At 57.2% G+C, this 23,086-nt stretch overlaps 1 protein-coding gene across 5 annotated transcripts in view; it reads left to right on the forward strand.

The window, feature by feature from the left end:
* The first annotated feature begins 892 nt into the window (after window positions 1-892).
* Window positions 893-23,086, forward strand: part of PGS1 (phosphatidylglycerophosphate synthase 1) — a 35,548-nt gene continuing 13,354 nt past the window's right edge. For 3 of the 5 annotated variants that reach the window (XR_014304495.1, XR_014304496.1, XR_014304497.1), the window contains exons 1-7: window positions 902-1,066; window positions 9,525-9,714; window positions 12,888-12,965; window positions 14,582-14,681; window positions 15,553-15,742; window positions 16,665-16,843; window positions 18,912-19,433. Coding sequence is in view for 1 of the 5 variants with exons in the window: in XM_082705475.1 (XP_082561601.1) it covers window positions 924-1,066; window positions 9,525-9,714; window positions 12,888-12,965; window positions 14,582-14,681; window positions 15,553-15,742; window positions 16,665-16,843; window positions 18,912-19,433 (1,402 nt within the window). In the remaining 4 variants the exon portion in view is untranslated. Of the gene's footprint in view, window positions 1,067-9,524; window positions 9,715-12,887; window positions 12,966-14,581; window positions 14,682-15,552; window positions 15,743-16,664; window positions 16,844-18,911; window positions 19,434-23,086 lie in introns of all 5 variants that reach the window. The other 2 variants (XR_014304494.1, XM_082705475.1) reach the window with 2 other exon arrangements.

Consider the following 23,086-nt stretch of genomic DNA (forward strand, 5'->3'; position numbering starts at 1 on the left):
CTTTCAGTCTGTCTGTACACAATACTCCTTCCAATTTTTAATATCTCCGATGAGATAAGCTCTATACTACTCCTTGGAAATTTGGATTTTACACTTCGTGTCATTAAACATTCCTCTGAGATGTAATTTTATTTTAAAGAATTTTATTTATTTGTCAGAGAGAGAGAGAGCGCGCGCGCGCAGAGATGGGGAGCGGCGGGCAGAGTTCTGGAGAAGCAGGCTCCCCGCTGAGCAGGGAGCCCCATGTGGGACCGGATCCGGGACCCTGGGATCCTGACCCGAGAGGAAGGCAGACGCTTCCTCGACTGAGCCACCCCGGCGCCCCGGCTTGCGCACTGCTGATACCACGAATAGGGCCAAGAACATCCTTGCAGGGAGCACGGAACCGACTTCCCTGGGATGCCTGGGAAGATTCTGCATCCCGTGTTTCCAAACACTTGAGCCCTCACAACACTCTCTGGGCCAAGACAAGTAGGATGTGACGATCTCCCACCGCTCTCCCAGTTCCCAAGCCTCAGTCCCAGTGGGTCGTCCCAGGAGCCCCATGTTTCGGACCCCATCTGCCCCCCACCGCCTCTCCCCCTTCAGGATCCTGCAAGGTGTCCCCTTTGAAGGTCAGCTACAGGAGGTGCTCTCGGCTCCACGGACGCGCGGCCCTCGGGGCGCAGAACCGCATGCTCGGGGGCCGGCCCAGCGCACCTGTCTCCGAGCCTGGGTGCTGGGCGTGACCTGGCGGGCGCGAGGCCAGCCCGCTCAGGAGCGCGGGGTGGGGCGGGGCGGGAGGGAGAGAAGCGGCTCAGCCCGCTGCGCCTGCGCCCTGCGCGCCGCCCGCTCACCTGCGTCCGCCCCGCCCCCTCCCCGTGTCCGCGAGCGCCGCTGTCAATAAAGTTCTTGCGCGCCGGAAGCGGAAGCGCCGAGTCTCCATGGCGGCGGCGACGGCGGCGGCGGCCGGGCCGGTGCTCTGGAGGCGGCTGCTGGGCCTGCTGCCTGGCCGCCCCGGGCTGGCCGCGCTCCTGGGGCGCCTGTCCGACCGCCTGGGCAGGAACCGGGACCGCCGGCGCAGGAGGTGAGAGGCGGCGGGGCCTGCCGCGGCGGGGGCGCGGCCGCAGCCCTGCCTCTCTCCCGCGCCAGGAGTGCGCTCACGCAGGGGCCGGGGAGGGACCGGGAACCGAGCGCGAGCTCCCCGGGGCCCCCGGCGGCGGGCGTTGGAGGGGCTGGTCGCGATCTGAGGGGCTCTGTCTGTGCCTTGCGCGGTGGCGGCCGCGGCTTGGCCCGGCCGGGGTGAAGGAGCCCGGCCGGGTCCGTGCGTGCGGCGCTTGGCGCGTCGTGCGGCAGAGGGCTGTGAGGCAGTCGGAGTCAGGGGCCCTCGGGCCGGGGCGGAGGAGCCGCTCGGCACCCCCTTCACACTTGCCAAAGGGCCCGTGTTCTGGAAAAGTACTGAAGTGGGTTATGTAAGTGGGGGAGGAGGCTCTGAAGCCGCTTCTTCAGGCAGTGTGGTCTTTCAGAGTCAACACTGGCCGAGAGCGCGCTGACCTGAGAGGCCGGTTGGCCTTGCTAACGTTACAGGGAAAAAAGGATCTCCTGTGTGCACGTGGTTCTCTTATCAGAGAGACTCAAGCCTTACACTTGACCCTTTATTTATTTTTTTTTTTAAAGATTTTACTTATTTGGCAGACAGAGATCGCAAGCAGGCAGAGAGGCAGGCAGGGAGGGGGGCGGGCCTCCCGCTGAGCAGGGAGCCCGATGCGGGGCTCGATCCCAGGACCCCGGGATCACGACCTGAGCCCAAGGCAGAGGCTTTAACCCACTGAGCCACCCAGGCGCCTCTACATTTGACCCTTTAAAGGGGGGAAAAAAAATTAGAGGTGCGTCCTTTAGAAGAGTTTGCATTATCTCAGATTTTATCTGTGCTGCTTGGGTGCGGTGGGATGTCCTGGCTTCCGCGCGCAGGTCTGTGGTCCAGTCGCGCGCGCTGCTTCTGCTTATGGGAAGGAGCTTGCGTTACACCGAGTAGCAGCGGATGATTTTCAGCCAAACTTCAGCTTTGGTTCGGGGTGACTTTTCCGTGATAGCATCCGTATGGAGCCCTTCGGAGGCTTGCTGATCAGAATGGCTTTAAGTTTCCCATCGCCGAACCCCGGTGGGGGCGGGGCCGGGGGCGAGGTGGTCTCTGCGTTTTCTGTGGTTGGTGCTTAGCCAAGACCTGGCCATTGCAGTGGGTGGTGAGATCAGGTGACTTCTACGTCTTGGCATCAAACCACCGGGAAATTTGGTTTAAGGTTTCAAGAAATGTGCTCTCCTCAAAGATGAGGTGTTCAGGCAAGTTTGTCATTTCCCTGTATGTGTTTAAACGGCGGAAAAACAATTCATTGTTCATCGTTGAACGTTGAAATTGACTGCTAAGGGATGTTGGATGTTGAGGCAGTCTCCACGAATTCTTTTGAAAAAGACGTTTCTCTTGGGTGTCTTTTTCTGGTGCTAGTGGGGAGAGGAGCAGTGTGGCAGTGGGAGTAGTCCAGACTGACTCCCCAAAGTCCTTTTTGTAAATGGATGCTGTAGGTGTGGCACCATATTTCCTTTTGATGAAGCTGAGAGTGTTGTATAACAATTAAACCAGAAACTCACTTAGAGAAACATAATTTTTGTGGGGTTTTTTAGTTATTTTTAATTTAAATTTTATTAGCCGACATACAGTACATCATTAGTTTTTGATGTAGTGTTCATTGATAGTCGCGTGTAGCACCCAGTGCCCATCACATCTCCTGCCCTCCTTAATTCCCATCATCCAGTGCCCTCACCCCCCCCACCAAGTTTTATGTTTTTTTTTTAAATTTTTTTTAAGACTTTATTTATTTATTTGACAGACAGAGATCACAAGCAGGCAGAGAGGCAGGCAGAGAGAGAAGGAGAAGCAGGCTTCCAGCTGAGCAGAGAGCCCGATGCGGGGCTCAATCCCAAGACCCTGAGATCATGACCTGAGCCGAAGGCAGAGGCTTAACCCACGGAGCCACCCAGGCACCACAGGTTTTATGTTTTCTAGAGAAATTTGTGGGGGCCCCTGGGTGGCTCAGTCAGTTAAATGTCTGTCTTCAGCTCAGGTCATGATCCCAGGGTCCTGGGATCGAGTCCCACATAGGGCTCCCTGCTCAGCGGGGAGTCTGCTTCTCCCTTTACCCCTCTCCCCCGCCCCCCCACTTGTGCACGCTCTGTCTCTCTTTCTCAAAAACAAATAAAATCTTTTATAAAAATAAATAAATTTGTGTTTTATAATCCTTAAAATGCTTTGCTAGGACTGAAGATAAGTGCTTTGACCCGTGTTACAATGCTGTAGCTTTCTGACCTTTTTTTTTTTTTTTTCCTCTTGCCTTATTCAGTTTGCAGATTTTCCCGACTCTGTGGCCTTGGTGTTTGGGATTTCTCTGGTCTGTATGGCCACTCATCCTATATTGGCTGCTGACTTTCGTTTCTCCCCCAAAATATCTCACAACTCCTCATTCCCCGAATGGTGTGGTTTCTTGTAACTCTGATTGTTGATTCATTGATAATAGTTCTGTGTAGTCATGAGCTTAGACTTTGTCAGATTTTAGCCTGCCAGTCTGACTCACCTGTTGGAGTGCCTGTTAAAACTTCTTAGCTAACAAGAGGGCTGGAGGAGGGTGGTTTCTTTGTTAGTTACAGAGACAGCCACTGTGACAGAGAATGCTACTTAAAATTACTTCCAGTTAGTGGTCTAGAAACATTGTTGCATCTGACCTCATAGTGGCAGGTCATTGAACCCCGGTTCAGCTTGTTAGTAGTTTCCACTCTGAGGGACCACCAGATTTCCAGAAGCTACTTCTTTGAACTTCACGACGCTTCGTTAGAGTTTAGTAGAACTGTCCCCTGGCTTATTTGTAGTAGTAGAGTGGGTGGGAGGGGGATATTTAAAATCAAAGCATAAATTTCCCCAGATAATTCAGATTCTCATCTCACAGGGAACTGGAAAAAGATTTACAATGGAGTTTTAAATTGTAGCTTTTATTTTTCCTTTTTAAAGATTTTATTTATTTATTTGACAGCGGGAGAGTGTGCGTGCACACACGCAGGGAGAGTGGCAGGCAGAGGGAGAGGGAGAAGCAGACTCCCTGTCGAGCAAGGAGCCTGATGTGGGACTGGATCCCAGGGGTCTGGTCATGACCTGAGCCGAAGGCAGATGCTTAGCCGACTGAGGCACCCAGGCGCCCCAAATTGTAGCTTTGTTGAGTTCATATTAACACATTGCAGCTGGTGATGAATTAGGCTTGGTCAGTCGGTTGTGTGCTCCTCAAGGGAGAGCAGCTAGCCTGGGATTCAAGTGTTCTGGTAGATAATCCACTTGTAAACATGTCATCTGATTCATGTAAACGAGTTCTTCTCCAGGCTGCTGGGAAGTCCGGCTGGTCAAAGCCTTTGGGTTAGTAGAATATGTGATTGGTTCTCGTCAGGCCCTTTGCTTTGCACGCTGCTTGGGCCACCCCGAGGTGTACTGTGGGTTTTGTTCCTTTGCTGGCCCCTGGATGTGATCGACTTCCTTTTGGGCAAGTCGAGAGGACAGTCATCTGGTCAGCATGTAGTCAGATGCCGGCAGCCTGGCCTCCCGTGCTGGTCTTCTGTAACCTACGGGAATTCACACTCACTTCCCTTTCTTGGACTTGGGGTTGCGTTAGTCGGGAAGGGCCGCCGGCCGCCGGGGGCGCAGGAAGTGCACGGCTCCTTCGCGTAGCTTGTGTGCTTCTCAGGAAGTGTGTGACTGTTGCGATTTTCTCCTCAGCTCGCTTTCTGACGTTTAAGTGTGCATGAGTGAGGGGGGAGGGTGGGTTTTTCTTAAAAAGTAGTTTCTGAAAACACTGCAGTCAACAGAACTTCGTTTCTTTTAAGAACTTCTTTTTTCATCATTTTGTACAGATTTGGATGAGACCCAAGCCACAGAGCTTGTACCATGAATCTTATCTTACAGTTCCAGAAGAGCTCGTGGACTCAGAGCGTATCGGAGCCCGTAGTGGGGGCCACTTAGCTAATGTCCCGAGTATGGTACAGGACAGAGGGTGGAGCTTCTGGACTGTCTGTCGGGGATTTGTGCTCTGTTCTCCCGCATCACTGCGTTCTTGTTCAGAGCCCCCGGTGCCGCCTCTAGGAAAGACCCTGAGAGGTTGGTCAGCTTACTTGATTTACTTTTACTTTTTTTCCCTCACTGGGTGGTGGGCGACAGTCTGCAGCCTCTGGGGATCAGATCTGAGCCAGAGAGGCCTTGGAGGGGACATGTAAAGGTCAAGTGTAGACCTGGGTGTAATTCTCAGTATTTGCCTAGCTCTTCTTCCTTTTTTTTTGTTTTTTATTGAGAGAGGGAGGTAGGAAGTGGGCGGACAGAGAGAGAGAGAGAGAGAGAGAGAGAATATCTGAAGCAGGCTCCACGTGCAGCACAAAGCCTGCCATGGGGCTTGAGCTCACCAGCCTGAGATCATGATTTGAGCTGAAGTCAAGGGTCAGATGCTTCACGGATGGAGCCCCCCGGGCGCCCTGCCGTGCTCTACTGGCATCTCGCCACTGGCCACGGAACTCGGTTGCACCTCCAGGCACATTGGTGCACATCCAGACAGGAAAAATACAAGGTGTGCCAGTCTTTTTCCATGGAGCACACGCAACTTTAAGATATTTGGTGAAATGGGGGGCGCCTGGGTGGCTCAGTGGGTTAAAGCCTCTGCCTTCGGCTCAGATCATGATCCCAGGGTCCTGGGATCGAGTCCCGCATCGGGCTCTCTGCTCTGCAGGGAGCCTGCTTCCTCCCCTCTCTCTCTATCTTCCTGCCTCTCTGCCTACTTGTGATTTCTCTCTCTCTGTCAAAGAAATTAAAATCTTTAAAAAAAAAAAAAAGGTATTTGGTGAAATGGAAAACTATCTCCCCACAAAAAGGAGAAGCGCCTCTCTCTCGCCTGAGGCCCCGTGTCAGTAGCTGCGTTTGGTTGTGTCTCGGGCGCTCTTCTGCTCAGTTTCTGAGTGACTGAGTATTCTGAACTCAAGTCCCACTGCCGTCCCTTGCCCAGCAGGAGGGATGGGCTGCCCTGTCGCACCCAGGACTGCCCTCTAGGCCAGGTAGGCTTCCGCAGTCTTCACGTAGTGGCTGGCCACCCCCGCTCTGCCCCCCCAGTCTGGGGGCTCAGGGATAAGAGCACCTTAGTCTGGCAGTTCGGCTGCGGATCTGTCTTAGAGACGGTGGGAGGAAGCTTCCCTCTTCCCTGCCCGACCCTCGCTTCATGCTCCCTGTGCCCTTAGAGTCGCCCTGAAGCCTTCCCCTCACCCCGCCCACACAGGTCTCTCTGGGTGGGGAGGGCCCAGGTCAAGGGTCTTCAGCACTTAGACCCAGCCTGCTGCCCAGGGCAGGCACTTTGCAGATTCCCTGGGAAGCCTTAAATCCTGAGGCTGAATCTGTATCCAAAGTCAGGTGTCCCGTGGGTGGCTGGAGTGTGCCCTTCCCAGAGCCCGCTGGCTCCTTTCACCGTTGGAACTGTCGGCTGGGGACGCGTTTGCGTTGTCTGCTCGTGCTGCCTGTGCCGCCGGCCTGCCGGAGTGTCCCTCGGTGCTGGCCCCGGCCCTGTTCTCCAGACTTCGTGGTATTCCTGAGTCAGCAGAAGCTGGCGCCCCCCCCCCCCCTTCCTCTTCTATCTGGTCCCGCCCCCCGCCTCTTCTTTGTAACTAGAAACTGGAGCTGGATGGTCCTGGAACGATGATTCAGGGGAGTCCAGGTCTAGATGTGGAAATTGTGTGTGTGCCGGGTTAGTTCTCTGAATGGCGTGTGTGACACGGCTCTGCTCTTTTGGTGAAGGAACCGCAGCTCTTCAGATCTCTCGGGCCTTGGGCTCCTGACCTGGGACCTGTGGTCTCTTAGTAAGCCTCCCTGGGGTGAGGGGACTTGCCTGTGCAGGTGGTCGCCCCTGGAGACTGGGGTGACTGCGCGGTAGGGGTGCTCCTAGCCCCGGGAGCAACCTTTTCTGGGAAGATTCCCAGGAGCTGGGTTGTGGAAAGCGGGAACGCACCCCCCCGTGGGCTTATGGCTGAGGCGAAAGAAAAAAATGAGCCCCCGAGTAGACCTGGGCTTGGCTGCTTCTGCCCCGGCGGAGGCACTCCAGTTAGATTCGAGTGTCCCGCGTCCAGGTGTGGTCTCCCCCATGCCCGAGCCGCCACAGGGGCCCCGTGCCGTCACCGGGGGACCCTCTCAGAGCGCCGTCCTCCTCCGGTGTCTGGAGCTGCCGCTCGACGGTTGGGTCTTCCCCTCCCTGACTCCCTGCACCTAATTGGCTTTCAGCCCCTTCTCCTCTCTAGCAAAAATAAACCTGCCAGCACGCAGATTAAACAGGAAGCCAGCATGAAAAAGCCCTCAACACGTCTTGGACGATGGCCCTGGTGGAGCCTTCCCGGGGAGAGCTGCCTGGCAGGGACGAGGCCTGCCCGCGGCAGCCCGGGGGCCCCTGAGCCCGGCCTGCCCCAGCCTGCCCGCTGTCTCTCCGGGCCAGGACCGGGCTGACGGTGGGCCCCGGGCGCCTGCGTCCTCTGGACTGGCTGCGGGCTTTCCCGCGGGTGGTGGCACTTGCCAACACCCGCGGCTCACGTTGGCCCAGCCCCCTCCTTGCCTGGAGCAGCCCCTCCGAGCGCCCTGCCTGACCTTCCCCGGGGAGGGTGTCCTCAGGCCTCCCCGGGCGCTCAGCACCACCTGCTCCTCTTTGCCGTCACTCCGGACACGCGTGCTGCCCAGTTCCACCTTCAGTTCATGGTGGCCTTTTCCCCCGGTGTCGTTCTCAGATGGTTTCAGACGTGCAGTAAGCCTGTGAGGCCGCCAGGTTCGTGGGGGCGGCGGTGGGGCTGCTCGCCCCTTGTGCCCCCCACCTAGGCCGGAACAGTGTCACGGTGCCTGGGGTCGCAGCCCGAGCCCCATTTGCCCTCTCTGGGTCGCCGTGCCGGAATGTGTCTCCGCAGCTTCCTTTCAGGGAGTCGATGGGGGCGGGGTGGAGGTGCTAGTGGTCGCCCTGGTTCTTTGTCGGTATGGGCTGGGACAGGGTAAGTGCCGTGAGGCTGGGAGATCTGTTGGTGTGGCGCTGCTGTGGGGTTTTCCACCTCAAACAGACCATGTTTAAGTAATGAAAAGTAGACTGTAGGCCCCCTCTGGGGCTTCAGATGGATAGAGTGTCGTGCAGACTTTCCCACTGTCTCGTGGTTTTCTACTGCACTGAAGGATCTTTCCCTCTCCTCCTGGAAGTTAGCTTGGAGCGCAGTGGGCGTAAGGCCTGCGGTTGGGGAAATTGAGGCAGTAATCCCTAGATTTCGTGTCTAAGCCTTTCGCTGGCCCGCTGCTGCTCGGCAGCTGGAAGCCGGAGGACCTTAGCAAGCTGGTACCCCCGAGTGCCGTCACGCCGTCTCTGAGACAGCGAGAAAGCTTAGCTGCTTTCCCCACTTTGCACCGAGGGCCCCAGGCCAGCCCCCGACTTCCTGGGATCTACAGAGCTGCTACCTTCCCCCTGTTGACTGAAGTTTTCTTGGCAGCGAGTCGGCGGGACAGACCAGTGGGCTTTCTGGGAAGCACAGCTGTGGGCCATCTGGCGTCTGTGTAGGGCCGTTTGCGCGCCCTGGGAAGATTCAGTGCTTTATCATGAAGCAAGTGAATGAAGTCATCTTCCTGGAATCTGTGACCCTTCAGGCCTTGGGGTGTTCCGGCGCCCTTTCCCCAAAGCCCCCCTTGGAGTGGCAGTAGAAGGACACGCACCGCAGAGGATTTTCCTGCTGCTGTTTGCTGGACTTGAGAATAGGGCCCGGCTTGCGTGGGGCTCTGGGTGTGTGGCCCCTCCCCGGGCCCCCCGTGGGGGGACAGCCGGCAGGTGGCAGGCGGCAGACGCGTGCTTCCGTGGGCAGGCCCTCAATTGCTGCTGTCTCTGCCGCAGTGAAGGGGGGCCGGCTGGCAGGTGGCGGGGGCTCAGCTTGTGCTTTGAGCCCCGAGGAAGACGTCATCCGCTGCCAAGACAGCCCCCCAGGCTCCTCCTGCTCCGCCCCTCACTCCACAGTCGAGGATTCAAGAGAAAATTTAGTTTTTCTGGGTCCTTCCCTAAATAAAAGCCTCGTTCCTCTCCGCAGCCCTGCGTTGCAGGGGGCTCCCTCACCCAGGCTCCAGGCCATCGCCAGCAGCCTTCTGCAGGCCAGGTTGGTAGGGCCCCCCGGTGTCAGCCCCGCGGTGGTTTCTAGGTGGTTTCTCGCGGCCACTCTAGACTGGGAGCTGTGTGGAACCAACTGCCAGTTGGGCTTTCTCTGTGGGCATTGGCACTTCTCAGGTTGCTCAGCTAGTCGGGGCTGAAGGAAAAGCACCTTTGCAGAGTTTGACTTGGGCTCACTTAAAATGGTCTAGAGAATCTGGAATTGGTTAAAGAAAAATTCCCGTCCGCCTCATGTGCGGGGCCCTCGTAGCTGAGAGAGACTTCCGAGGAAGCGTTTGAGAAGTGTGACCCTTTCCGTGTCTCTTTAACCAGGTCACCATGGCTGCTCTTGGCTCCTTTGCTGTCTCCAGCTGTCCCCCAGGTCACCTCCCCACCTTGCTGCCTGTGTCCAGAGGGTGTGCACAGGTTCCAGTGGATCCGAAACCTGGTCCCAGAGTTTGGGGTCTCCAGTTCCCACGTCAGGGTGCTTTCATCCCCGGCCGAGTTTTTCGAGCTCATGAAGGTAAGTTGTGTTCACGGGAGAGAGGGACGGACGCTTGAGACAGAGGCTTGGAGGCGTGAGGATGAGTGAGTCCTGAGCAGAAGTGCCTTCCGTTCTGGAAGTTTCTGATGGCTGCTCGGCTTTTTGCTGTGGGTTCTTCTCCCTGTTAGGTTTTCAGGCTCACAAATACTTGAGTTGTGCCATTATCAGAGGCTCTCGTGTGTAGCTAACGTCTCAGGTAGAGTAGCTCAAGGTAGGTGGGCAGTGATCTTGATTCCTTTTTTTTTAAAGATTTTATTTTTTTATTTGACAGAGATCACAAGTAGGCAGAGAGGCAGGCAGAGAGAGAGAGAGGAGGAAGCAGGCTCCCTGCTGAGCAGAGACCCCGATGCGGGACTCGATCCTAGGACCCCGAGATCACGACGTGAGCTGAAGGCAGCGGCTTAACCCACTGAGCCACCCAGGTGCCCCTAGTGATCTTGATTCTTATAGACAGATTGATTCCATCGGTTCCTTTGGAAGGGAGGTTAGTGAGGGCGGGTGGGCGCCCTGGCTAACGATGTCATAGCGCGATAGAACCTTCCCCTGGAAACATCCCTAGGACACAGTGGTGTCTCTTGGTAGGCAGGGTGTGCTGGGGGGAAAACTCAGCTGTGACTCATGGGTGAGACTTGATGTGTAGGAAGTGGCTGTAGGAAGTGGCTCCCGGTCACTGGAGAATGTGGACACCTGATTTTAGGCCTTATGATCCCTGTTCTTTCCTGGGACTGTGTCTGAAGTCTGGGCCTCTCTGTCTGGGCAGAGATGCCTTTGCTTTGGGGACTTGAGCTTGCAGTGCTCAGCTGTTTGTGGCCCATCATGTTACTCCAGGTTGACACTGCAGATTGGAATAAGTCATTCGAAACTGAGTAATTTTTATTTTTTAATATTTATTTATTTATTTATTTATTTTTAAAGATTTTATTTATTTATTTGACAGAGATCACAAGTAGTCAGAGAGAGAGGAGGAAGCAGGCTCCCTGCTGAGCGGAGAGCCCAGTGCGGGGCTCGATCCCAGGACCCTGAGACCATGACCTGAGCCGAAGGCAGAGGCTTTAACCCACTGAGCCACCCAGGTGCCCCTGATTAATTTTTTTTTTTTTAAGATTTTATTTATTTATTTGACAGAGAGAGATCACAAGTAGGCAGAGAGGCAGGCAGAGAGAGAGGGGGAAGTAGGCCCCCTGCTGAGCAGAGAGCCCAATTGGGGCTCGATCCCAGGACCCTGAGATCATGTCCTGAGCTGAAAGCAGAGGCTTAACCCACTGAGCCACCCAGGTGCCCCCCCTGATTAATTTTTATTAACATGAATCCTCTGGGTTCAGATTAGCAGTGATGTTAGAATTACGGTGTGATGAGGTTAGACGGGCGGAATGGTGGTAGATGATAGGAAATACATGTAGAAATTAATTTTCTTACAGAATAAACTGTGCTTGATTTGGATACTTGGACTTTTTCCTTTTGGCCTCTTATTCCGTAGATCCACACTCAGCTTAATTTCTGACTGGCTCCTTCCAGAGAGCATTCTGTGTGTGTGTGTGTGTGTGTGTGTGTGTGTACACGTGTGTGTGTGTACGTGCTCACGCCGCTTCCCTGTGCTGCTCATCCGTCCTGGTGTCTTTGTGGAGAGGGATGTTAAGGTGCTTTGCTCTTTGCTCCTGCTTGGTTCTGTTCGGCTGGAAGAAACAGGTTTTGCAGAGGCTGTTCTTCATGTTCTAGTCAACTTGGGGTTGAAGGATTGGCTGAGTCTCGGTGTGGCCATCCCCTGGCTGAGCACCTGCCTGGGTGGGGCTGTGGGGGACAGGAAGGGCCCCAGGGCTTGGCCCTGCTGGGAGGAAGCCCTGATCTTGCCCTTTGAACCAGTCCTGGGCAGACACTGGTGCAGGATTGCGTGGGATGTGTCTTTCCTGGGCCCACAGAGCGGCCTTGCTCCCTGAGAGGCGAGTGCAGCCTGCGGTCTACCTGGCCTGCGAGCCCTTGTCCCAGCACCTGAGCCGAGGTGCCTCTGCTTGAGTCACTGTTTGCTCCGTATAACCGTGTTCCCTGCCGGCATCCGCCTCCCAAACAACCAAGCAGAGGAGACGGCGAACGTGGGACATTATCTTGTGCTTTCCTGGCCTGCAGGCCTCGTGCCGGTGTGTTCGTGTGTTTCTGTGGCTGGTGCCCTTCCCGTGCCGGCCGTGCGGGCTGTGGGTGCCGCATCCCTCCTGGGTCGGAAAGCAGGCGTGTGCCTGCTTCCTGCCTCCCTCCTCCTGCAAGGCCTGGCCCTCCTGCCTCTCCTTCCGGAGCCTGACCTTTGGCACACCACCCATGGTTCTGCGAAACCCCCACCCCCGCTCCGCCACCTGGGCAGGGTGCTTCGAGCCCCAGAGGGCGTCGTGGTTCCCCACATTGGAGCAGGTCTAGAGAGAGTACTCGGCCTGTTTGGACCGAGGTGACATAGTCATCTTCGAGTGCTGCTCTGTTCTGTCCTTGTGCTGGGGGCCCGTCTGCGCTTCAGAGGAAATACGTGCCCGCTCATTGTGAAGGCCAGCCGTGCAGGTGCAGACGGGGCAGAGCAGCACGTGCCTTGGCTCCCACACTCCCCTCCTCTGCCCCTTAGGGATGTGCTCTTGTGCCCTGCACGTGCCCCACGTGTGCTGCCCCCCCTTGGGGGGGTCGTGAATGGGCCGTGGTTTGCGCCCAGGGCAGCTATGGCTTCCGTCCCAGCAGTACGTTGGACGTTGTGTCAGGTTGCTGACACACGCCGCCTTCATTCTTCTGATGGCTGTGTCACGGTTTGTATAGTTAGGTCATGTCTCTCAGGGGGAGTATTTTTTTTTTTTCAAGATTTAAAAAAATTTTATTTACTTGACACAGAGAGAGCACAAGCAGGGGGAGCAGCAGAGGGAGAGGGAGAAGCGGGCTCCCCCCTGAGCAGGGAGCCCGATGCAGGGCTCGATCTAGGACCCATGAGATCATGACCTGAGCCGAAGGCAGACGCTGAATTGAATGAATCCCCCGGGGGGCCCCCCAGGGGGAGTACTTTAAATGAGGATCGTGGGCAGTTACTGTTAGCATGGGGCTTGCTTCAGATGTAGAGCCGGGCCCGGAGCGTTACTTGTTTGGTGTCCTCCGTGAGCTGTGGAAATGACTGTGACTTGTTTCTCGTTCAGAGTCAGATCAACGTGGCCAAGAGACGCGTGGTGATGGCGTCCCTCTACCTGGGGACAGGTCCTCTGGAACAGGAACTGGTAAGGTTTGAGGTGGGGTGGTCCCCACGGCAGCAGTGCATCACCTCGTTCCCCCTGGCTGCACGGTGCCCTGGGATCAGGGTCGAGCCGCCCTGTCCTGCTGGGGGTTGGCCCAGTCAGGAGGGCTGGTGAGGGGTGTGGGGCGGGGGCTCGTCCTCGCCCACAGGTCCTCTGCGCCCTGCACCACGGTTCCGAGAATGCTCTGTGTGCTGCTCTCGGATTCGGTGAACGACGGCCCGCTGCCCATTTCTGTATGGCCTGTGGGTGACAATGGTCTTTGCGTTTTCAGATGACTGGGAAAAAGTTGAAAAGAGGAGATTAATTGTGACACAAGAGAAGCCTGTGCGGTCAGATTTCTGTGTTTGTAGGTGAAGCTTTACTGGGACACAGCTGTGCTTGCTCACCACCGCGCCGTCTGTAGCTGCTCTCTGGCCACAGCGGTGGAACTCAGGAGTTGTGACAGAGACCGTCTGGTTCCCAAAGCCCAGGGTGTTTACTGCCTGGCCCTTTGCAGAGCAGATTTTCTGACCCTGTACTAGACAAATGGACCAAAACACAGGTCGGGCTGGGGTCAGGTGCCAGGTCTGTGGCCTGCCTTGGTCCACCTGGACTTGGCATTATACCACACTTGTCGCCTGCGGGGAGATGGGCAGGATGGGAAGGAGCAGAAACCACAGGTTAGCTCAGGGCATGCTTCCTGCGGCGGAAGTCCAGCATGCGGTTGGTGTGCAGGCGCCGTCTGTGGGCTGACTTCACGCGAGTGGGAGTGAGAGCGTTCTGTTGTCCTCACCTTCGGATGGCTTTCCACTCGGGCTCTGAAATGGGCCACAGTGTTTTCTCTGGGCTCCTCCTTGTCTGGAAACCCACAGGGAGGAGCTGGGAAGTCCCAGGGACGGGGGGCAGGAACGGGATGGTGGGTCAGCAGAAGCACTTCTGTCCTTTCCTGTCCCCTTCGCCCCCTGCAGGGAGTTCTCCTTCTGTCTTCAGGACACACTTTTACTGCAAGCTTGGGAAGCCTGTTTGTTCTTCTGGGAGAAGACTATCGTGTTGAGCCCATGGAGAGTGGCCAGGGGGCAGGTTTTGTCTTGGATTCGCTGGTTCAGCAAATATTTACCAAGTGCTGTCCATGTGTAGTCACTGTTTGCTGTGTGTGTCTGTGGGGATGTCTGTTGAAATGTGTGAGAGCTCGTGTCTTAGCCTTTCCCAGAGTGGCAAGGTTGGGACTGCTTGGGCAACGTGTCTGACCCACAGACGCGCTCTCCCTGAGAGGCCTGGCTGGACGAGGGAGCTGGGTGGCACCTTCTGGTTACTGTTACTGGTCTCAGAAGTCTCATGGTGCAGATGTGTGTTCCAAGAGGATGCGTGTTTTGGGGGGGGGGTGTTACCTGGCAAGTTGATCCTTTTCTTTTTTTAAGTAAGCTTGATACCTGCTGTGGAGCCCAATGTGGGGCTTGAACTTGAACTTCACAATCCTGAGATTGAGACCTGCGCTGACAACCAACAGTCAGATGCTTCACTGACCGGGCCACCCAGGTGTCCCTCCATCTGTTCTTTTAATACATAATCATCTTTTTGGATCTTATACTTCTGCTCTTTTGGGGTTCTTTTCTTGGCAGGTAGATTGTCTGGAATGCACTCTGGAAAAGTCACTCCAAGCCAAGTTTCCTTCAGACCTCAAGGTGTCCATCCTCTTGGACTTCACGCGGGGCTCAAGAGGTAGGTCTGGCGCATTCCCGCCTGCTCTGACCTTTCCTCTTTCAGACCCTTGTTCGGAGTTACGCCCTTGTCCTGTCCCATCCCCGTCCGTCTGTGTCTGTCCCCTCCCTCCGTCCCCCACAAAAGCCAGGATGTTCGAAGACCGCCTAGACTGCCTGGCTGTCCGTCAGCATTCCTTCTGTAGTAAGTGACTGGAAGCCCAAAGAAAAACAACTTTGACAAAAAGAGCTGTTTTTGACTCCTGTGACTGACCTGCCTTGGGTGGGTCATGATCTGGGGGTTTGGCTGGTCACCAAGACCCATCTGCTGGCCCTCCTTCTTTTGGGCTGGCTTCATTCTCAGGCTCCATGTGGTGACCTCTGGGAGCCCCAGGCCCATCTGGCCATGACATTTTATCCATTGAAAGACGGTCTGCTGCCTGAGTGGCCTTCCATGGGCCGTGCACCGGGGCTCTGCGCGTACCAACGGGCCCAGTCCAGCCGGGATGTCTTCCTGTGGAGTTGGGGCAAGGGTTCAGGGTGGGTAGAGCCATTATTACCCAGAGTAGGAACACCAAGAGTAGAATCGGGTGGTACCCCTAGGAAGACGGGGGGTATAGTTTCCAGGAGGAGGGCGAATGGTGCTGGTGTTAAAATGGCAGCTGCCTGTGGCCCCGAACACCCCAGTCTTGTTCTGAGACATGTCCATGTCCAGAGCAGAATTTGGTCTGAGGCTCTCTGGCTCGCAGCGGTGCCTGGGGTTCTGGCCGATTCGGATGGGTAGTGCAGGGAGATGTGGGCCTACGGGGGGCGGCTCCTCCCCTCCAGGCTCACTATCTTTTCTGGAGTGAATTACCTGTTGTTTTTCAAATTCCGCTCACCCCTGTGTTCAGGTAGAAAGAACTCCCGCACCATGCTGCTCCCGCTGCTGCAGAAGTTTCCAGAACAGGTTCGCGTCTCTCTCTTTCACACGCCTAACCTGCGTGGGCTTCTCAGGCTCCTGATCCCTGAGCGCTTCAACGAGACGATCGGCCTGCAGCACATTAAAGTGTACCTCTTTGACAATAATGTCATCCTGAGCGGGTGAGTAGGCTGCCGTGCCTCTGGGGCCTCCCCTGGATACTGTCCGGGGTGGAAGTTAGCGGAACGCAAAGAAGGAACGTCCGTCTCCTCAGGCCTTCAAGAATGTTGTCATATGTCTCTAGTCTTCCACGGAAGCCTCCGTGTCTTCCACGACACCACATCTGCTGTGGCTCCCAGGCGTCCCTCCATCTGGGAGCCCACAGGGTGCTCAGAAGGGAGCGCCGGCTTCTTGAGCACTTCCCAGGCGCTAGCCACTCTTCTGAGCCTGGGTGTGCTGTTGCGTGTCATCCTTGCAGAGACCCGTGTAGTGTTTATCTCACTTCATGCGTGAGAGACTAGAGAGGGCGAACGACTTCCTCAGGCAGAGCCAGGAACACCGAAGAAACAAACCACGGAGCCACCTTGGCCACCTGGGTCCTTCTGATTCTGAACCCCGGGCCCTGGGGATGAGCCCTGGCGGTTAGTTAGCTTTGAGAGCGTCATTCCTCTGCCAGCTGGTTGTCGCCTCAGGGGTGGGGCTCCATGGCTCACTCCTTTTTTTTTTTTTTTAAAGATTATTTATTTATTTATTTGACACAGAGAGAGAGATCACAAGTAGGCAGAGAGGCAGGCAGAGAGAGGGGGAAGCAGGCTCCCCGCCGAGCAGAGAGCCCGATGCGGGGCTCGATCCCAGGACCCTGAGACCATGATCTGAGCCGAAGGCAGGGGCTTAACCCATGGAGCCACCCAGGCGCCCCTCTGGCTCCCTCCTTTGTGGCACCTCATGCCACTCAAGCCCCGTCTTGTGTAAGTGGCCAGGCTCGGGGTCACCTGCCACCGTGGGGTCCTGAGCCGGTTGCCGCCCTGCCCCCACCAGTTCCCCTGGCCCCGCTGCCGTGCCCTCTCCGGCCCCAGCCCTTACCCGCCTCTTTCCTCCCCGCAGCGCAAACCTGAGCGACTCGTACTTCACCAACCGCCAGGACCGCTACGTGCTCTTGCAGGACTGCCCCGAGGTCGCGGACTTCTTCACAGAGCTGGTGGGCGCAGTGGGGGACGTGTCCCTGCAGCTGCAGGCTGACAACACGGTGCAGGTGTTGGAGGGGATGGTGCATCCTTACAAAGGTAGGGTGTGGGCTCGGCTGGCCTCCCGAGCTTGCAGGGGGCGGCTGGGGGCCCCGGGGGTGCACCTCTCGGAGCCTTGCCATGTGCTGGCAGGACTTGGGTGACAGAGGCTCATTTTGCTTTTGTCTCTGGGGCCAGACCGAGGTGACTCACTGGCCACCAGTCGTGCTCTGTGGGTCCAGGGAAGGTGGGAGTGTGGGATTTGGCCTGGGCCTGGGGGAGGGAGCCAGGGGCCTGCCCTGCACTTACAGGAAGCAGCCTGCCCTCCCCGAACCATGAGCTCGGGGGCTCTGTGGCTCTCAGCTCTGCTGAGGTCTGTGGCCTCCTGCCTGGAAAGTGAAACGGGAGAGCCCTTGCTCTGTTCCCTGGAAACAGGCAAACCCTGGCAGCTAGCGATCCTGGGGGCATTTGCATTCCTGTGATTCCTGTGGCTTCCTGGTGGCCTTTGGGAAGGCCTGCTACTGAATTTGCAGCAGTGTCAGCAGTCGGGGGCGGCGGGGGGGGGTAGACCCTGACCATATGAGGAGAAGAGCCCCTGTCCTGGGTGCCAGAGGAAGCCTAGCCCTGGAGCCAGTCTGTGATCTGGGCGCCTGCTCTGCCTGCTGCCAGCCTGGATTCTCAGTTATTACTGTGATATTTTAAATTCTTATCAATAAAAAATGTGTGGAAATTTGCTTTTTCTCGTTATATGGGTGCCTTCAGCTTGCAAAGCCTGATATACTTAATACCTGGTCCGTACGGGAAGCACTGGCCAATCCCTGGTCTGACTGTACAGGCCAGGCACGAATGTGCAGAGAAGTAGGCCCCATGTTCTGGGAAGGGTGAGTCAGCGTGCTCAGGGGGCAGGTAGGGGTGTCTGGGCCTGTGCACTTGGGCCCGGGGGACCTGAGCAGCTCGGAAGGAGTGAACGGATGCAGGGGTCACTCGTCACACTCCGAAGGACAGCTTGAGACACAGTGGGGCTGGCGGCTGCCTCCTCCCCCGTGGGCGCTGCTGTCAGGGAGGGAGGGTTGGCCCAAGCCATCCCTTCTCCTTATCCCAGAGCCCACCCCCAGAGGCCCTCCCGTGTTGCCCCATCCTGGCCTGTGAGTGCGTCCTGTCCTGTTCCTCTTTGATTCTGGCTCAGGCTTCCCCGAGGCTTCCTGTTTCCTCAGTGTCCTGGCCGGCCGGCCCGGGCAGCATGAACACTCTCCGCTCTCCCGTCGTCGGCGTTCCGTGAACTTCTGCGCGTCACCTGGCCCCGCTCCCACTGAGCTTTTGGTTTGATCTTCGCTTCTCGGGCTGGATGCTGGCTCGTTAGTGTTCAGTCGTGTCGTCGGCTGATAGCATTTATGGTCACTTCTCGTCCGTCCAGCGTGTCTGGTCGGCCACCCGTCTCCAGTGTCTTGTGTAGACGCGCAGGGTGCCAGCCTGCCTGTCCTCATGCTGTGCCTTGGGGCCGCTCCCACCGTCCCGCCGTGTGGCACCCGCTCAGCCTGCAGTTGTGCCCGTGCATTGTGGCTCACGCTCACATGTGCCTTTATTATTAAACCCTCTCACTAAAGAGCACACCGAGCCCCAGCCACTGGCGTGCAGTTCACACGCATGTGCGTCGTGGGCGGCTCCTGGAAGCCCCTCCGGGGCCCGTGGGGCGCTGCGTCCCCAGGCTCCACTCCCTTGATGGGTCTCCCTCAAGTAGTATGGGCTGTTTTTGAACTTGAGAGGGCGCCTGGCTGGCTCAGTTCGTAGAGCATGCGGCTCTTGATCTCGGAGTTGTGACACACGTTGGGTGTGGAGAAGACTTAAAAATCAAATCTTTAAAAAAAAAAAAAAAACAAAGCTTTTTCTCTTTATAAGTGTGACTGGTAGAGGCCGTGCCGCATTCCCTCGCGCAGGCTCTTCGTGGCCTTGCCTCGGACGTTGGTATCCACGGAGGAGCTTCGCCTGGGCCTGGGCTCCATCAGAGCGTGTCCGCAGGTGGTCCGTCGGGGCATTTGCGCTTGGCTGTCTGGTGCCATGTCCCCATGCAGGCAAGGGTTCGGAACCTCTGCTTCCTGCCCTCACCCTCCTCTCCCGTGTGTCCCTGCAGGTGACCGGGCTGCGTACTGCAGGGCGGCCAACAAGAGAGTGATGGATGTGATCAACTCCGCCAGGGTCCGCCAGCAAGTGCTGCATGCCCAGACCTTCCACGGCGACTCCCTCTTGACTCAGGAGGACGCAGCCGCCTCCGGGGACCGGAGGCCAGCCCCCGACACCTGGATTTACCCACTGATCCAGATGAAGCCCTTTGAGATCCAGATCGACGAGATTGTCACCGAGACCTTGCTGACAGAGGCTGAGCGAGGCGCCAGGGTCTATCTCACCACCGGCTACTTCAACCTGACCCAGGCCTACATGGACCTGGTCTTGGGCACGCGGGCTGAGTACCAGATCCTGCTGGCCTCTCCGGAGGTGAACGGCTTCTTCGGGGCCAAGGGGGTGGCGGGGGCCATCCCGGCCGCGTACGTGCACATCGAGCGGCAGTTCTTCCGTGAGCTGTGCAGCCTGGGCCAGCAGGAGCGCGTCCGGCTGCAGGAGTACTGGCGGAGGGGCTGGACGTTCCACGCCAAAGGTACGCAGGGCCGGCCCGCTCCCTTGGCTCCCGTCGTCCCGGCCACTGTGCGCGCCCGCCCCTCCCGTCTGAGAGTGTCCCTGCTGTGCTCCCCCTTGCTCCCAGAACTTGACGCCGGAGGCTGGGGTGCCTGTTGCAGAAGGCGCGCGGGACTTCCGGGGGCGGAGAGGCACAGGCCGTCGTCTCTGATAGCGACTGGGTCACTGTACCGGTCACGCTGTGGATTCTTCCCACCTCGGCCGTGCCCTTCTCAGGGACAGAGGGTGCGTTAGGGGTGATTTATTTACTGTTAAACAGCCCGGTTTTTCAGTTTTTCTCTCCCTACTGTGGTTCTTTTTCCTCTCTGTGAATCCTCCACTTTTTTTTAGCTGGGACACGAGGCCGTGTCCTTTCGTTCTGAGCCACATGGCGCCGCCCGTACGTGGGGCCTGAACCGCCTGCGGGTCCGATCCCCGCGGGCACTGGTGTGCGTTCCTGGGGCGGCCCACGTGTGCGTTATCCCAGGCCCGTGGGCTGAGACGGGGGTGAGCGGCGTTTCGGGGCACCTGCCTTGAGTGCAGTCCCTCCTTCCGGTGCTCCAGGGGCCACACCACTGAGCTGCCTAGTCCTGTGTCAGAAGAAGGGTACCGACGCGGAGAGCCCCTGGCCACGAGTGGCGGACGTGGTTTTTCTGGCTTCGTGGTGGTGGTTGAGGCCTGCTGTGCTCCTGTGCTGGTGCTGGAGTCTTGCGGAGGGGCTGATGGGGGAGAGGGTGATGTTGTCTTGGTCTCTGGTCTGTGGCCCTGGGAGCCCTGGTTGTGGACTGCTTGTCTGTATTGTTTAAATTTGAGGTCATTTGGGGATCACTGCGTGGGTGAAACTCTTTTTTTGTCTTACACGCTGGTTTTCACCTGGGGATATGTTAACAAAAGTTTTAAAGCCCAGACTGCTCTCTATCTCCTGAATCCAGTTCTCTGAGGACAATTCCAACGCGGTGTGTGAGTGTGTGTGTGTGTGTGTGTGTTTTAAAAACTCCCTAGGACTTTCTGAGGTCTTAGAACTGTCACAGCTTCTGGCCTTTTGGGTGGCTCCCTCTTCCTGCTGGGAGACCCACTGCCCGGGCAGGTGGCACTGTTGGGTGTGGAGAGTGAGCTGCCTCCCTGAGCCATGTGCTGAGGTAGGCGGGGGTCTGATGCCTCTGGGCGGGTTGGGCCAGCCAGTGAGGAGGCGGTGAAAGTATGTTAGGATTGGTTTTGTTCCTTACGAGAATAGTGAAGGTGCCTAGGCGTGGGGTGTTGAAGACCACGCTGGAAGCTGGGCGAGGCTTTGTTCTTTGGAGGGGATGTGTGTGCCCAGGAGCTGTGCCGGGGCCATCCAGAAAGTGCTCCCTCCTCGTCCAGCCTGTGACACTTCCCCCCGCCCCTGCACCCGGGCCTACTCCACCTGGCCCCATGGCTCTGACTGGGCTGTGGGTTATTTCCCTGAAGCAGGCAGTACTGATAAGTGAGCAGTGCCCCCCACCCCACCCCCCAAGTTACCGTTGAAAGAGAAACACCCAACCGTTGAAAGAGAAACACCCAACCGGCTCTTCCAGTGTGGCTCGCCCATTCCCGGATGGGCAGGCTTCTGCCCCACCCCGGGTGGGGCCTTGCACTCCGGGAGCACTGGATTAGTGGGGATGGCCAGGAATCCCAGGGCACGCGTGCCTGTGTGTGTGTCAGAGTATGTGAGGGAGAGGGAGTGGGGGCTGGGGTACCTGAGCAGAGCAGCCATGAGTCAGAGGTCAGAGGTCAGTCAGTGGTGAAGTCAGAGGTCAGGGTCCTTTCCTGTGATTGTGATTAATAGTTATGGGGGGGGGTCCTTCAGCGGCCCCCTTTCCTGGTTTATCCTGGATGCCCGTTCTCCCCAAGGCAGTCTGGGAGAGGAACAGGCAGCCCAGGGGCGGCTGGGGTGGGTGGGGTTTACTGCCGACTCCCTGCAGGGCCCGTGCGGGTACTGGTGGTATGTCTGTGCCCGCCGGTGGCTGAGCAGCTGGTACGCCGAGATGGCCTTACCCACGCTCCCGCAGGACAGGTCTGGCTCATCTCGGCCCCCAGTGCTCCTGGACGCCCCCCGTGAGGAGAGTGAACTGAGATCCCGTGTTCGAGGTGTCTACATCCCTGTGGCTTCAGCAGCACTGGACGTGGTGCCTCCAGTCCCCCTAGTCAGGGAGGGACTCAGTGTTGGACCTGCTCGTGGCCCGTGGAGGGAGGTGATGCAGGAACACGCTACGTGGGCCCTGCCTGCGGGAAGCTGCCAGGCTGGGCGGGGGGCATCGTGTGGACATGACTGCAGCAGTCAGCAAGCGCCAGTGGCTGGCTGCTCGTCGAGGGCGGGGGTCCGCGGGCCAGTGCTGTCCGGCTCACGAGGGGCAGGGGCGCCCGGCAGCAGTCCAGATGCCTTGCAGAACGACCGTGAGAGGTGACCCGTGGGGAAGCCGTGGGCACCTCCGCTCGGCGGGCTGCGGAGTCAAGGCACCTCTCCCCAGCCTGCGTCACGGATGCCTCGGCGGACTGGAGTCGTTGTCATTTCCATGCTGCTTCACAGCACCAGAGGAGCTGTCCACTGTTTACAGGCGCTCGCTCTAGAGACTTCCGCCACGTGGTCTGTTCGGTTTTCTTTGGGTTTTTGAAGAGGCCACTGGAGGAGGCCCGGTGTGCGAGCGATGTGCTGGAGAGGCCGCCAGACTTAGAATGTTGTTTTTTTTTTTATTAAGATTTTATCTATTTGACAGAGAAATCACAAGCAGGCAGAGAGAGAGGAGGAAGCAGGCTTCCTGCTGAGTAGAGAGCCCCATGCGGGGCTTGATCCCAAGACCCTGAGATCATGACCTGAGCTGAAGGCAGAGGCTTAACCCACTGAGCCACCCAGGAGCCCCTCAGACTTGAATTCTTGAAGTCTAGTTTTCAGCCCAGATTCCCCTTTGGCAATCCTGGGGGGACCCAGTCCAACCTTTGTGTGATGTGGAGGGACGGCACTGATTCGCCGTCGGGAGAGTACGGTGACCTGACGTGCATTCTGTTGGGGTTTCTGTGAAGTGGCCGAGAGGCGAGGAGAGTGTCCCGGGGCCATGGGGCGGGCGCTACAACACCGCTTGTGTCGTCACGTTTAGCCTTTTAAGTGAAAATGTGTATTTATTTTATGTATTTATTTTTTTAAAGATTTTATTTATTTAATTGACAGAGACAGAGCAAGACAGGGAGCACAAGCAAGGGGAGTGGGAGAGGGAAAAGCCAGCTTCCCGCCGACCAGTGAGCCTGAAGTGGGGCTCGATCCTCAGGACCCCAGAATCGTGACCTGAGCCAAAGGCAGATGCTTAATGACTGAGCCACCCAGGAGCCCCTTATGTATTTATTTTTAAGAGACTTAATTTTTTTTTTTTTAAAGATTTTATTTATTTATTTGACAGAGAGAAATCACAAGTAGGCAGAGAGGCAGGCAGAGAGAGAGAGGAGGAAGCAGGCTCCCTGCTGAGCAGAGAGCCTGATGCGGGACTCGATCCCAGGACCCTGAGATCATGACCTGAGCCGAAAGCAGCGGCTTAACCACTGAGCCACCCAGGCGCCCAAAGAGACTTAATTTCTTTAGAGCGGTTTGGGTTCAGAGAATTGAGGGGCAGCTAGTGTGGTTTTCCC

The sequence above is a fragment of the Mustela nivalis genome (assembly GCF_964662115.1).
Source record: "Mustela nivalis genome assembly, chromosome: 17".
Taxonomy (NCBI): domain Eukaryota; kingdom Metazoa; phylum Chordata; class Mammalia; order Carnivora; family Mustelidae; genus Mustela; species Mustela nivalis.